Raw genomic sequence first — 16241 nt, forward strand, 5'->3', positions numbered from 1 at the left:
AAAATACAAAAAAAAATTAGCTGGGCGTGCTGGCAGGTGCCTGTAGTCCCAGCTACTCAGGAGGCTGAGGCAGGAGAATGGCATGAGCCTGGGAGGCGGAGCTTGCAGTGAGCCGCGATCACACCACCGCACTCCAGCCTGCTCGAAAGAGCGAGACTATGTCTCAAAAATAAAAAAAAATAAAAAAATAAAAAAAGAAAGAAAAATAAAATGATGATTTAAAAGCCATATAGAAACATGTACTGGACATTTTCTGCGTTCAGTGGAGAAAAGTAGGGTACAAAATCAGAGACAGTATACTGTTAGTATACTGTCTGAGTGTGAATTCCAGCTCCAAGTGTGAATTCATCCCTGAGTGTGAATTCCAGCTCTGCCCCTTATTAGCTCCATGGCCTTAAGGAAGTCACTTAACTACTCTGAACCTCGATTTTACTGTCTCCAAAAGAATAGTAGTAGTATGTATCTTACAGGACTGTTGTGAAGCTAAATAAAAATGAATACGAAAATAATGTCTGCCATATAGAAATGTTCAATGTTAACCACTGCTACTGTCATAACTATACCATAAATTCAATTAAGAATGTGCTGAAAAAGGATTGGAAAGTTATAGGCAAAAATGAAAACAACTGCAATGGTAGAAGGAAAAGATTATAAATATATGTGCTTTTTAATTTTCTCTAAAATGTTACATCATTTTCCAATAAAGAAAAAAGCATTTTAAGTAGGAACCTTAAAACCAAGCATTTTAAGTAGGACCTGGGTCTCAACTTTTCCCTCCAGGGGCCCAAGACTTCCTGTGCCCAGTTCCTAAGGCTCCTGTGGCATCTGTTGGAGAAGGTGAATAGTATCCTGAACCCCTTAGTCAGGAGAACACATTCTAGAATCTAAAAGGTGCTGTCTTGATCAGATCAGACCCCAAGAGAACAGCGGTAGCTACCATTGAATCAGATTCATTCATTCATGCAGGCATTCACTCATTCATCCATATACTTTTTGAATCACTGTTATACGCAAGGAACTTTTAAAGAATTACTCTGACCCAATGTATGAATTTGGAATAATCTCCAAAATACTATATAAGAAAGCAAGCTTCAGAACACTGTGTATAGAATTCTACTATTTGTATTAAAAATAGATATATAAATATACATATTTATAAACTTGTAAATGCATAGAATTGCTCTGAAAGGATACACAACATATAGATAACAGTGATTAACTCTGGAGAGGGGACTAGAGGCTGACCTCCATGGGGAAGCTTACCATTTATTGTATACCCTTTTGTATTGTGGAATGTCTTACCATGTATATGTATTAATTTTTCAAAACAAACAAACAAAAAATAAAAGAAATTGCCTGGTGCTGAATATACAGTGGTGAACAGGACAGAGGTTCCTCAGTCTTGGGGAAGGCAAAGTTTTGAGCTTACTGGGCCACAATTATTAATTTTTTTAAAACCAGACTGTTTACATAAGTTAAGGGGAAAGTTCTTTCTACAACAATTAGCTTATAATAATTCAGCATATCACTTTACAGAGATAAAGCAGTTGGAAAATAAATACTAAGTAATTTGTCAAGTCTTAGAGTGTATTAAGTTGCAGTTTCTACAAGGGTAGGAATCTTATCTGTTTAATTTGATCAGTAGAGCATTCACTGCAGCATAATGTGCAGATAAACGCTTGTTACAGCAAGCATTTTCTGATGATGACAAATGATAGCACAACCATTTAAAAAAATCTTGCAAAAGAAAAGACCAGAAGATATTGGACTCTGTGTTCCCTGTGAGGGTTAGGCAACCTTTTCTAGATAGTCCTCAAAAAATGATGGTGTTCAAATGGCAAGGCAAATCCCAACGAGAATGAAAGGTTGTAGAGATACCACATGTGTTTTGGAATGTCACAGCGTGATGCTCGAGGTCCTCCTTGGGGTGACAAGGCACAGATGGACTCCAAAGAGAACCTGGCACTTGGCGGGGCACCTCAACTGCATGGGAAGTAGGAAAACAAGTATCTGGGGGGCTGCAAACCACTGACAAGCTGGCAGCCTGTCAAAGCAGCCTTGGTCACTAAGGAGCACAGTGGTTGACAGGCTTGACTCAGCACCATCACTACAGGTGGCCTCTGCACATCGTTTAACCTCTGTGAGCCTCGGTATTCTTCTCCGTAAAATGGAGGACAACTGTGAGATCTTTGTGAGGATTAAAGGAGAGAATCACCAGAAAGTGTTCAGCAAGATGCTGGGCACACAAGCAGGGCTTAAAATGCTATCTTCACTCTTACTAAAGAATGGCTAGGTGTCTGGGCCACTTCATAACTGCTCATCAGCATCTAAGTCCGAACAGCAGACAAAATGTGCTCCACCCTCCATGCCCTAAGGTCAAGTAAAGATTTCCCCACATTCATATAGTGTTTTATAAACTAGAAAAGACTTTCACATTCATGAGTTCACAAAAGCCCGTGAAGCCAGTTGGATGGGAATTACTAACTGTATCGTGTAGGGGAGGAGAGAGTGAGGTTAAGGGATTTGTTAAGAGCTGGCTAAGGGCAGAATCCAGGCCAGGACCCAGGTTTTCTAGGGAGTGGCTCAACATTTTTCCAACTCATGTTCTTCCCAGGAAGGAGATGTATATCTGGGGTCAGTATAGGTGGTCAAATCTGTAATTCTACCATCTCTGCCTGCTCTCCAGCTACCACTGTGTCTGAGCAGGAAGGGTTCAACCAGTCATTTCAAACCCTTCCATCAGCCTTCTCTGGAACCTGTTCCTGTGAATGGACCCAGGGTACAGGGATGGCTTCCTGCAACTAGAATTAGGCATGGGACAACAGCTACGGCAGGGCTAGGTCTGGCTTTGCAGGTAACTGGAAACACGCCTGGGTTGCCCCACTGCCAGTCTGGGAGACAGAGAGGTGGCAGCCTTGCCAGGAAGAGCAATTATTAAAAGGGTGCAGACAGTGAGAGTCTCTCTGAAAGTGAGGCAACCTTTCCCACTGCCATTAGTATTTCCACTAAAAACTTGGCATTTGATAGAGGAAAAAAATGTATTTTTTTCAACTGTGAAAAGGCCAGGAATATTTATCTGACTTAATAATTTATAATTTATATTTAATGCCTCCTTGAAAGATGACCTCTAGGCACCCAGCTAGCACCCTCTTCCCTTTACTCTACTAGATCCTGCTGGGCCCAGCCCCATGCCACCTGGGTTAGAGGTCACAGGACACCTCCACACAGCCTGTTCCTCCTGCTTGGGTGGGCCCTGACTCCACCATCAGTGAAAAGACAGCCAGTCTTCCAAGTCTAATCCCAGTTCTGCCACATCTGAGTTCTCTGTGGCAGCAGCAATGCTGTAAGAAATAAGAAACCTCTTGAATGCTATAAGAAAATTATAAAATTCCTCTTCTCCACCCCCTTTTCCCTTTTTACCAGTAAGGGGTTCTATTAGGTTGAAAATCATGTGAAGGAAAGATGAAGGTGCCCAGAAAATTTCGATAGGCCCTAAAGCCAATGCCACTAGCCTAGGGGAGATCTTAGAGGTCTCCACATGGTGGAGTCCCTCCCCTCACCCCTTCAGAAGGTCTCTAGAGAACTAAAAAGTACAGGGCTCCTGGTTTCCTAACCACAAGCTCCAGAATCTAGAGAAGACCTTCCTTAGACAGTAGGAAGTGTTGTCCTCCCTCAGAGATGGGACAAACAGGGGAAGTCTGGGAAAGACCCTTGGGTGGAACAGGGTGGGGCCAGGCTCACTTGGAGAGGAATACAAGAGCCTACCTGCATGGTGAGAAGATTTTTTATTTGAAATATAGTCTGAGCAACATGAGTGTAGCCAAGAGGAGGAGGGGCTGGCCTGCCTGGGGCAGCAGCCTCTCAAATGGCACAGGAGCAGGAGTACAAATATTCCAATGTCTGTGTGCCCCAACCCCACCTGTCAGGAAAGGCAAAACGGCAGAACAAAGACCCACCCACGGCGCCTTCTCAAGGGGTCTGGCTCTTGGTGCCTGCCTGCCTTTGCTTTACCTCCTGCTCTCCCCAGGTTCCAAACAGAGGTGTGCAGCAGAGGTTTCTCCCACCCCACCCACAGAGACATGATGAGCCAGTGTGACAATTAGTTCTCAGGACTATTTTGAGGGAAAAGAATCAAAGACAGGGAGGAGGGGCAAGGCAATCAACGGCCCTTGCCAAACCAGGCTAGGCAGAGCTCTCCCAGAGGGACTGTGTCAGCGCCCCTCGTTTCCCTCCTTCTCAGGATCTAAAGGCAGGAAGGAGAGCTGGTGTCTGCAGGAAAATAGAGCTCTGAGGAGCGCCCTGGCTGAAGGCAGCAAGCGGGAACCTCCCAGAAGAGCACAGCCGCTGGGGCGTTCAAGCCTAGTTGACAGCATTGGGGTTGGGCCACATAAGCAGCCTGGGGTTGGAAGGACACAGACAAGAGATGGGGTACCAAAAAGCAGCACAAAGCCATAAATAACAGAAGCAAATTCAGAGCTGTGAGGGTCCTGGCCAACCCCACATTTCCTGGGGCTGGGGGATACCCAGCACTGGCAGCTCAGGGCAGACACTACTTCAGGGTACAACTGGCCACACTCACACCGGGGGCAGAGCCTTTTATTTTCCACGGTCCGCACGGCAGGTGGAAGATGCTTTGGCACCACCCCTGACTATGCACACTGCAAGGTCTCCAGTCACACCTGAGGGGATAGTGCGTGGCTGTCCTGGTCCTGAGAGGCCTGTGGTTGACTGTGATCATTGTGGCCACCATCGTCCTCAGGGGCCTGGCCCAGCAATCTCCTCACCTCTGGGTCAGCCGACAAAGGCTCACCGGCACATTCTTCCAGTCCATTCTCTCTAGTCTCCATGGGCACCTCCTCCCCGGAGCCCTCCTCTGGCTCTGCCACCTCCACTGCCATCTCTGCTGCCACCACCTCCTCTTCCTCTTCCTCCTCCTGGTCTCTCACCTTGTGGACAATGAAGAGGTGACGGCTGAGGGAGCTGGCAGAGGTGTAGCACAAACCACAGAGGAGACACTGGGCTGTGGAGCTGTCCACCTGGTGCTGAGGTATGTGGCTCTGAAACTCGAGCCCCGAGTCTGTGGCAAAACTACATTTTGCACACTGAAAAAGGGACTTGTGCCTTTTGGTGGAAGAGACGGTTGCGCCATTGCTGGTGCCTGGAGCGTCCCCTACTCCACTGACTGGTCTTTTCAGATGGTTCACCTAAAAGGAGAGACAGCGTGAGCAGAGTCCAGGCCAAGTCCTGGACATGAGCCCCCAGATGTAACCATGAGTCCAAGAACTCAAAGAAAGCACCACCCAGGCCAGGGTCACCCCAGCCCTGAATGCTGGTTTATGTTTGGTTTGTTTCAATTCTTTGTTTGTTTTGTAATGTAATATATGCATGTGTCACAATACTCTAAAGGCATGGGAAGGGTATAGAGACTATCCCACTCCCCAGGCCTGCTCTCCAAAGAACATATTACCTGGGTTTGTGGCTCCTCCAAAAGGTATCCTATGCATATACAAAAACAAAACTATTGTCTTTTGCAAAATGATGGCACGCCATGCATACTTTTCTTTTTATTTTTGAAGCAGGGTCTCACTCTGTTGACCAGGCTGGTATGCAGAGGCACAATCACAGCTCACTGCATCCTTGACCTACTGGGCTTAAGTGATCCTCCCACCTCAACCTCATGAGTAGCTGGGACTACACCTGGCTAATTTTTTAATTTTATTTCATTTCATTTTTGAGACAGGGTCTCACTTTGTTACCCAGGCTAGAGTGCAGTGGCGTGATCACAGCTCACTGTAGTCTCGACCTCAGGACTTAAGTGATCCTCCCACCTCAGCCTCCTGAATAGATGGAACTATAGGTGCACACCACCACACCTAGCTAATTTATTTACTTATTTATTGTAGAGATAGAGTCTCCCTATGTTGCCCAGGCTGGTCTCAAACTCCTAGGCTCAAGTGATCCTTCCACCTTGGCCTCCCAAAGTGATGGGATTACAGGCATGAGCCACCACACCTGGTATATGCATCATGCTTTTCTTCACCTTGTTTTGTTTTTGTTTTTGTTTTTTTTTTACTTAACAACATATATTGGAGTGTGTCTCCACAGGAGAACATAGAGACTTCATTCTTCTACAGGCAGCACACTAACCCACTGTGGGAATGAGAAGTCCCCAATGGCTGACATTTAGCTGAGTTCCATCTTTGTTACTGCACACAGTGCTGCAGCAAACATCCTTTAGCAGACTTCTTTATGCCCAAGGCAAAAGATCTCTAATAGATAAATCCTAGAAGCAGAATTGCTGGATCAAAGGCTATGTGAATTTTGGGGGAAGGGAGGATGTGCATTTTACAATTGGACAGGTTTCGATACCCCCAGCTCCTATGCATGAAAGGGCCTTTGCCAACCACTGACTTGCCTAATCAGATGGTTCTGATTAGGCAAGAAAGTTTTAAGAATGCCCTGAAACTCCAGGCAGCTCTTAGGGCTTCCCAGACACACCTGACCCTTCTGTGGAACAGCCCCCCACCATGGTATGGGGAGAGGCTACAGTGAGGAGGAAAAACCAGGCTGCTCCAGAAGCTCACAAGAAATGAGAATAGGGCATGGAACAGGGATAAAGTCATAGGGCAAGGGGCCAGGATAGCAGGTTCTAGGCCTGGCTCCTCCTATAACTAGTGAGAAGGTTGGGGGGTAAGTTGGTCAAACATTATCCTCATCTGACAAGGTAGTCCTACGTGCACACGCCTCAGGACTGCTGTGAGACAGAAAGAGAATGGTATGTGTGAAAATGTACCAGTGTCCACAGAGTACAGCACACTCCTACAGAGGGGGCCATGGTGACAGGAAAGCAACAGTAACAAAAGGCTGACAGGCCACCTTATGGGTCTTTGTCCTTATCCGCTACTTGTGTCCAGTGCCAGGTGGGTCACACAGGACTAGAGAGTGTCCCACATTGAGAGAAGCTGTCACTCTGGTTGCTCCATGGCCGCAACAGTAGCCTTCCTAATGCCCTTCCAGCTCCAAGCCTCACTGAGCAGCCAGCTCCAGTGGGCAGGGAGCCCACACTCACCTGAGGGGAATGTCCACCTGGAGGTTTGACTTTGGACGTTTGGCTCAAATCAGGGTTTCTGATGCCATGCATAAGGCTGATGTGGCTCTCCAGGAGGGAGGGCCGAGGAAAGCTGGGGCTGTCCTCTGTGCAGTACCTGCAGAAGCACAGCAGAGAGGTCAGGTAAGTGCCTGGGCTGCAGTCTCCCTCAGTGCTATTCACACCGAGGCCAGGAGGGAGAGAGTCTGGACCAGACTCCTGGGCTGGCTGGTGCTGGGATCCCCAGAGAGATCCAGCCAGCAGGTCAGCCGAGGTGGCAGACAATAGCACGTTAGAATGAAGTATTCTTGACACCTGGCCCTCAGCCACAATCTCACTGAACACTCCCTGATGTCACCGCCCACAGACCCAAGTGCTAGGCTAGTAGTCACAGTGAAAGGGCCTGGGTATATCCTAAGGCACAGGCAGACGGTGTAGAAGCCTCTCAGTCCCAGGGGTGCATGGTCACATCACCATCCCTCCTCCTAAACCTCAGGGTGCTTCGTGACTGATGGGCTGTGCAGTCCTGGCCTAGAGAGTGACGCGGCAGGGCTCAGGAGCTACCAGGTTCTGGAAGCTGATTTCTGACCTGCCCGATTTCTGACTTAGCTGCAATTTCTTCCAGTTGGAAATCCCTTGTCTCTTGTCTTAGACACCTGATCTTGTGGCAGAGAAAAGCCCCAGTGGTGCCATGGACCGAGTCTTTTGAACCTCAGGCCTCCTCACTACTATACCCAGGGACTCACCCGCAGGTGTAGACCTTCTTTACTGTGTCGTGGTTGTTGCGGATGTGTTTGCGCAGGCTGTTGGGGGTGTGGAAGGATAGTTCACACTGCCGGCACGGGTACCGCTTCAATGTCTGAGGAAGGAGGTGGCAACACACAAAGCATCAGAACTGTAAGATAGTTCTGGGTGCATCTTTCTTCTCAGATGCTATAGGCAGAAAGGAGGATAATCCCAAAGACCTCAAGATCTGTGGTACCCACGCTGCCCAAAGCACCAGGAACACTAGGAGTTCTGGCCTCACAGAAAGAATTCCAGAGGACTGGGCTCTGCATTGTGACTGTGTGGCTGCACTTACCCGACCGTGGCTCTTTTTCATGTGGGACACATAGCTCTCCCGATCTGGAACCCACTCCTGGCACTCCTGGCAGGTCCAGCCAGTGTTCCTCAGCCGAGGCCTGGCTTCCACCCTGCGGTGGGCTTCAGGCCTACCCCAGCGGCCAGAAGGCAGGGAGCTGCTCCGAGCAGCCACACTAGTGGCTGGGGGCTCAGTGGGAACTCGAGAGCTGGGGCGGCTTGAGGATGTGTCCACTGAAGACTGGAGGCTTGACAGCTCATCCACATTTCGGGGAACACCGTGAGTGCTCTGGGGATGGGGAGAGCGATTACTGACTGGGCAAGGGGAAAGACGCACAGAGTCAGACCCCCAACCTGAGGCATGTGCCCTCCTCCCCAGCCTCCTCCGACAAGGCATCCCACCTTGACATGTTGCATCAACTCCGGCTTTTGCACGAACAAGAGTGGGCACTCAGGGCACTTGAAGACGCCCACCTGCGTCTTGCTGACATTCTGGTAAAAATGCTGCTGAATGTGCCTCTTCTTATTGAAGACCATTTCACAGGAGCACTTATAAATGAGCCTGATGAGACAAGCCCCAGGGTGTGAGGTGGCCAAGGCACCACGCAGCCCCTCCACCCATCTCTGCTCTCTCTGAACCAGGGTCAAGTTTGGGAAAGCACTACCCCGAGCCAATGTGGATGCTCCCCTGCCTCAGGACATCCTTAGTATGACCCCAGGCACCTCTGCCACTAACCCTAGCTCCCTCACCCATTCCTATGCCACCCACTACAGCACCCAGGCTACTCCTCTCTGCCCCACAGGGCCTGCTGGCCCTGGAGCTGCACTCACTGGGAGGGTCTGTGGGGCTGGGTGGGGTGCTGGGTGGCACTGTGGTCCGCGGTGCTGCTGGCAGTCTTGAAGGCCATGGGGCAGAATGCACATTTGTGGAAAACCTGGCAGTGTCGCTCCTGGATATGGCTTTTCAGCAAGGCCAAGGTCAGGTGGACGACACCACAGTGGATGCACCTAGACAAAAGTGGGGTAGTGTGGGTGGAGTAGAGGGAGTACCAGACCGAGAGGAGGTGCTGCAAGAGGAAGGATGGAGAAGAGGAACAGAGCTATCCAGGCACCTTCTCCCTCCCTCAATCACTCAGACTTCCACCCTCCACAAGTACATCCTGAGGGTCTGCTTGCTACAGTCTGGCACAATGTGGCCACACAGGGGCCCCCAAGCCCAAGGCCATGCCTTGTACAGAAGGGAGAAACCCCAACCTTCCCTGCACTGGCCAGAGGATATTCTGCCAACCAAAAACCTGAGCCTACCTAAGAGAAGTCGGTGGAAGTGGAGAGGGAAGAAAATGGTTCAATAATGGCATAAACAGTATTTAAGTGTGAGACAACTGCAGAAGTCCAAGAAATTCCAAAGGAGGCTGCACAAAGCCCATGCCTTCCCACAGGCTGGTGGTACGAGTAAGCAGGGATGGCCATTTAACAAAACATACAGTCAGGCAATGCTATGCTCACCAAAACAACAACTACATTAAAACAACCCTTAAAGACAGGAAGAAATACTCCATAGCGTTGTTCACTGGAACTTGCTGTGATGAAGGAATGGTCAATAGTTCCACTGGGGCAGGCACAGTAGGTCATGCCTGTAATCCAAGCACTTGGGGAGGCCGAGGAGGGTAGACCACACGAGACCAGAAGTTCAAGATGAGACATGGCTGACATGGCAAAACCCCATCTCTACTAAAAACACAAAAATTAGCTGGGCATGGTGGCCCGTGCCTGTAATCCCAGCTACTCAGGTGGCTGAGGCAGGAGAATCGCTTGAACTCGAGAGGCGGAGGTTGCAGTAAGCCAAGATTGTGCCACTGCATTCCAGTCTGGGCGACAGAGCGAGAACCTGTCCCCTGGCTGGGGGGAGAGGGGGGAAGCTCCACTGTTCATGTGGCCATGTGGCTATTTAAATTAACAAAATAAAATAAAAATTCAGTTCCTTAGTTGCACTGGCCAAATTTCAGGCACCCAGTAGCCACAAATGGCTGGTACTATACTCTACTGGACCACGTAGCTCAAAAGTGCTGTGATATCTTCTTGGTGGAACTATGGGGATAACTTTTCATTTCTTTTTCTCCCTATCAATTTGTGTTTTCCGAGTTTTGTTTGGTGGATTTTTTTTTTTTTACAACGCATAAATAAGATATACAATTGTCTCAAACCATTTTTCTGAAATTGAGGCCATATGGAACTTGTTTCAACTTCACAACATCTCTCTGTAATTGCTGGGATTATAGGTGTGATACATTTTCACAGTCCACATAAATCACCAAAGAATCCTGAACGATCTTTTTTCTTCCTTGTATGTATTGGAAGGGAAGGGTAGAGAATCACCTTTGAAAATTTAATTAGCAATGAAGCGCAGCCCACAGAACCAGAAAGCTTTTTGCAGTGAACTCCATAGAGCATTCATTACTAAATTTGTGTATGCTTTAAATTAGGGCTTCTATACAAGCTACTTACTTAATTTTCCTTTCTCTCCTGCTAAACAGAAGAGTGAAACCAACTTCTAGCACACACAAGTATTTCCACACTACAAAGTATTATGAGGAGAAAAAAGCACATAATTCCACATTCATCCAAAGTGGCCAAGTACACCTGATATGTGTAAAGAATCTCTTAAGCGGCTTTATTTGTGTCATTTGACCAAACTCCTGCAGAAACAGTAGAAATACATCCTTCTCGAATGCTACTGAAAATTCCTTCTATGTATCTTGTAGACATTTCTTTGAGAAACCTCACTGAAAGTGAGAACACATGCAGAGTACCCTCAATGAAGGACTGAATCCAACGGGGTTTACAAGATGATGAGAAAGTGTGCAGAAAAGAGTGCCAACCATATGACACCGCACTTGACCACAGCTTAAGAGAAAATAGACAATTATAGAATCATATGTTGTGAAAGATGTAGTTTTAGAAAAGATAAACAACATAAAGTATTTAACTTTGTTAATAATCACAAATAAGAAAATAACATTAAAACGGTCTAAACTTGCTTCCTTATGACATCATTAGCCACTCTCCAAATTATTAACAAAGAACAGGATAATTTATAAAATTCTGAAATATATGTGTATGCATATTTTACATAAAATACATATAAATTATATATATATTTATATTATACAAATAACCACATATAGAGACTTTTTACATTATCATCAAGTAAAAGCAAAAATAATATAAAACATAAAATAATATTGTAAAACTCTGTAGCAGAGTTCAATAAAATGGAACATAGGTATCTTCAGAATGTACTAAAAAAATTAACATACACCGAATGGGAGAAAATATTAGCAAATCTGACAAGGAACTTGTATTCAGAAGATATAAAAAACTCTTACAACTCAATTATAAGATGTCAAATAACCCAATTCAGAAGTGGGCAAATGATCTGAATAGACATTTCTCCAAAGAAGATGGAGTCCAGGCCGGGCACAGTGGCTCACACCTGTAATCCCAGCACTTTGGGAGGCCGAGGTCGGGGGATCACCTGAGGTCAGGAGTTCAAGACCAGTCTGGCCAAAATGGTGAAACCCCATCTCTGCCAAAAATACAAAAATTAGCCGGGCATGGTGGTGGGCGCCTGTAATCCAGCTACTCAGGAGGCTGAGGCAGGAGAAGTGCTTGAACCTGGGGAGTGGTGGAGGTTGCAGTGAGCCGAGATAGTGCCACTGTACTCCAGCCTGGTCAACAGAGCGAGACTCTGTCTCAAAAAAAAAAAAAAAAAAAAAAGATGGAGTCCAATAAGCACATGATCAACACCGTTAGTTAACCACCAGGGAAACAAGATTCCATTTCATACCCATAAGGATGGTTACAATCAAGAAGACAATAACAAGTGTTGGCAAGGGTATATAGAAACCAAAACCTTCATACACTGCTGGTGGGGATGTAAAAATGGTGCAGTCACTTTGGAAAATAGTCTGACAGTTTCTCAAAAAGTTAAACAGGGTTACCATTTTTTTTCCTTTTTTAAAATTATATTTTAAGTTCTGGGATACATGTGCAGAATGTGCAGGTTTGTTACATAGGTATACAAGAGCCATGGTGGTTTGCTGCACCCATCAACCCATCACCTACATTAGGTATTTCTCCTAATGCTATTCCTCCCTAATCCCCCACCCCCTGACAGGCCCTGGTGTGTAATGTTCCCCTCCCTATAGAGTTACTATCTGACCCAGCTATTCTACTCGTAGGTATCCAAAGCAACTGAAAACATGTCCACATGATAACTTGTACATGAATGTTCTTCAGCAGCATTATTCATATTATTCATTATTCATGAAGCCAAAAGGTAGAACCAACCCAAAGGTCCATCAGCTGACAAATGGATAAACAAAACATGGTATATCCCCACAATGGAATCTCATTCAGCCATAATAAGGAATGAAATACTGATATATGCTACAACATGGATGAACCTTGTAAATATTATGCTAATATTATATAATTCCACTTATACGACATGTCCAGAAGAGCTATATAGAAAGTAAATTAGTGATTGCCTAGGGTTATGGGGATGAAAGGAGTGGTGGATATGAAGTTTCTTCTTGGATAGTAAAAATGCTCTAAAACTGTCTGCAGTGATTGCACAACTCTGTTATGAACACTGCAGTGTTGTGTACGTCTTCTGACTTCAACTGCAGATCACTGAAAATTTTAATATCACTATCTTCAGTAATCCCTTTAGCTGAATCACAATACATTTGGTCTGGCAAAAAGGTTTGATAAACTGAATTGCTTTTGAGATATTTCGTTTTACTTGTACATAAGAAAATATGTAATTAAAGATGAAAAGTATTAATCCATCCATACAACTAAAAATTTCTTGGGCCAGGTGTGGTGGCTCATGCCTGTAGTCCCAGCACTTTGGGAGGCCAAGCCAGGTGGATCACCTGAGGTCAGGAGTTTGAGACCAGCCTGGCCATCATGGTGAAATCCCATCTCTACTAAAAATACAAAAATTAGCCAAGCATGGTGGCACATGCCTATAATCCCAGCTACTCAGGGGACTGAGGCAGGAGAATCGCTTGAACCCGAAAGGCGGAGATTGCAGTGAGCCAAGATGCTGCCACTGCACTCCAGCCTGAGTGACAAGCGAGACTCCATCTAAAAAAAGAAAAAGAAAAAAAAAAAATTCTTGGATTCAAGATTCAAAGATAAATATTTAAGTGTTGATTGTATTACTATTGGATTGGATTTGATCTTAGAATAAGCAGCATACACTTAAATCAAGGCTAGAAAGGCATTTTTAAGTGTTACAGGATACTGTAAAAACATACTCAGATGTTTGGTGTAAAATGTAGCCTGGGATGTTGCCAAGCAATGCTCTTCAGCAACTTGGTGGTAAGTGCTTTGTATAATCCTGTCTTAGGTTTGTCTTGTTTTTAATGTACTTTAGATACTCCATCCTACATAAGATGAAAAAGAAATCAGTCTACATTTTTAAATGTTTATACCAGCCAGGTGCAGTGGCTCACGCCTGTAATCCCAACACTTTGGGGAGTTGAGGTGGGAGGATCGCTTGAGCCCAGGAGTTCTGCAACCAGCCTGGGCAACATGGTGAAATCCTGTCTCTACAAAAAGCACAAAAAGTTAGCCAGGCATGGTGGTGCGTGCCTGTAGTCCCAGCTACCTGGGAGGCCGAGATGGGAGGATCACCTGAGCTCGGGAGGTCAAGGCTGCAGTGAGCCACGATCACACCACTGCCCTTCAGCCTGGGTGACAGTGAGACCCTGTCTCAAAAAAATATAAAAATAAAATGTTTACCCCAAGTCAGCAATGTGGGAGTCACTGCAAAACTTTAATATATGTGTTAGCTTCCCAGAATGATCTTTCTAAAACACACTAGCCAGATTACTACCCTGCTGCAAATCTTTCTGTAGCTCCTCAGTGTCCACTGGAAAATGCCCAAATGCCTGCCAAGAAATATAAGGTCTTGCATAGCCTCGCCTTGCCTCTGCCAAACTCCTCATACCTCATTTCACATAAAAGCTATTATCAAATCTTGATGCTTCTTCCTAAACCCCTCTCAAATCTACCTTCTCTCCATTCCCACGATCATAGCTTCCGTGAAGCCCTCAGCATCTCATCTGGATCATCACACTTGCCTTTCAAGATGTCTTCAGTCTCTCCCCTCACTAATATATGTATTTGCTTCCCAGAGTGATCTTTCTAAAATACACTAGCCAAATCACTTCCCTGCTGCAAATTTTTCTGTAGCTCCTCACTGTCCATTGGATAAAGTCCAAATGTCTGCCAAGAAATACAAGGTCTTGCATAGCCTGCCCTCTGCCAACTCCCTAGTCTCATTTCTCCCCACTCCCACAATTCATACTGACATTCCTCTATACAACCATACTCATCATTCCTGACACCCCTTTTGTGTATGCTGGTATTCCTGCTCAGGCCCTTGCCAGCTATGGTTTCCCCTTCTTCTGCCTGAAAATCTCCTAATATCTCCTTGAGGAAGCCTTCCTGACCATTTCTCTATTGTGGGACTTAGCACTCTGAGTTATAATTGCTTATGTTCTTATGTTTGTAACCTACGAGGGCAAGCACTGTTTCTTAATCATTTTTGTATCCTTAGTGTCTAACACAATGCTAAAGACAATAATAAGTACACACAAAAGTCAAATGAACTTAAAACCCAAAAAAATTTAATGTCAAATAGCAGAAAACAAATTATAGATCAATGAACTCTAGAGGGAAGCTTTTTCCCTCACTTTGATCTTTTTCCTGAAAACGACTTCTTGCTTATGTTTGACAGAAAGGAGGAGATTCCATTTAAAATAAGAGTTTTCTTGATTTTACCAAGAGGCTGAGCCTTTCTTCCAGTCTCAGGTTTTGCCTATTTTGCCACAAACTGACAAAAATTAACAAAAAGAAAGATACTAAAGTCCTTTGAGTTTGGCATCTTGCAGCCCCATTTGTTAAAACCTGCAAACATTTCCAAGTACTGTAATTAGTACATTCATTAATGAAACAGTACTTTACATTTAATGTGCCGAACGTGATAACTTTGTGAGCAAATTAAACTTACATGCTTTTAAAAACCAAATAGACAAAGTATTATATGTATTCTAATCTCCCCAAAACTTCAAAGCTAATTTTTTAATATTTAAGTTTTTTAAACTCCTTATTCTTCTCTCTCTTGCTCTTCCCGTCTGCTACCAAATAAAAAATGTCTGTCCACATACCATACAATGCTCTTGTCCTGTTAGACTGGAACTCAAGCCTCTTAAGACCAAAACTATCTGAAATGAGTTCTGGTTTAGGAAAAGGACCAGCCACTGGGCAATACCAGGACAGCAAGCCAGGCAGCACCCACCTGTAGCCCACCTTGCGGGCATAGTGCAGGCAATTCTCCTTTACATGGGTCTGGAAGTAGGCAGAGCGGCAGAGGACCCCACACTCCGGGCAGCAGTAGGGGGACTTGTGTGCATGAATCCGCTGGTGGGCACAGAAACTGCACTGGTTGGGCAGCAGCATCTGGCATACCTGGCAGGTCTAGGAAAGAACACCAAGAAAGCAGATCATGCAGGAGCCATAGGCCTGTGGCTCTCCAACAGGGGCTGTCTGGCTTTCTAGCACATGGGTCAGAATAACCCCTTCCCCCAACCACTCTCTCTTCCAACTCTCCTGGACACTTCTGACACCCCTAGACCTCATTTCGAATGCTGATACTGATACCCAAGAAAGCTTTGTCTGACACCCTATTAATTGGAGACAGACCTGACTCTATTCTCTCAAAGACCAGTTCTGCCCCTAGGACTGTGTTTCTTTCCTGTGGCTTAGCAGAGGATCAGCTTTTCCTTTGTAGAAGCCGAAAGCACATCTTGAATTCTAAGACCTCACTGCACTGCTAGACCCACCAGGGTCTCTGTCAGAGCTCAGTAGAGGCAGTTCTTGCCATCTACCCCCAACACTGGCCTGGTAGAGACCTGCTCAGCACCTCTAGTCAGGTAGTTCAGTGACTTCCAAAGTGGATCTGAGTCCACCCTGACTGGTACTCAGAAGGCTCTCAATA

At 45.7% G+C, this 16241-nt stretch overlaps 1 protein-coding gene across 1 annotated transcript in view; it reads right to left on the bottom strand.

The window, feature by feature from the left end:
* Window positions 1–652: 652 nt before the first annotated feature.
* ZNF592 (zinc finger protein 592) overlaps window positions 653–16241 on the bottom strand; it is a 40358-nt gene continuing 24769 nt past the window's right edge. Inside the window, exons 4-10 of the mRNA XM_011961061.1 lie at window positions 15543–15721; window positions 8999–9175; window positions 8570–8729; window positions 8169–8456; window positions 7834–7946; window positions 7070–7205; window positions 653–5204 (exon numbers count right to left, since the gene is read on the bottom strand). Of these exons, the coding sequence (XP_011816451.1) occupies window positions 4674–5204; window positions 7070–7205; window positions 7834–7946; window positions 8169–8456; window positions 8570–8729; window positions 8999–9175; window positions 15543–15721 (1584 nt within the window). The 3' untranslated portion in view covers window positions 653–4673. The remainder of the gene's footprint in view (window positions 5205–7069; window positions 7206–7833; window positions 7947–8168; window positions 8457–8569; window positions 8730–8998; window positions 9176–15542; window positions 15722–16241) is intronic.

This window comes from Colobus angolensis, unplaced genomic scaffold (genome assembly GCF_000951035.1).
Source record: "Colobus angolensis palliatus isolate OR3802 unplaced genomic scaffold, Cang.pa_1.0 Scaffold534, whole genome shotgun sequence".
Lineage (NCBI taxonomy): Eukaryota > Metazoa > Chordata > Mammalia > Primates > Cercopithecidae > Colobus > Colobus angolensis.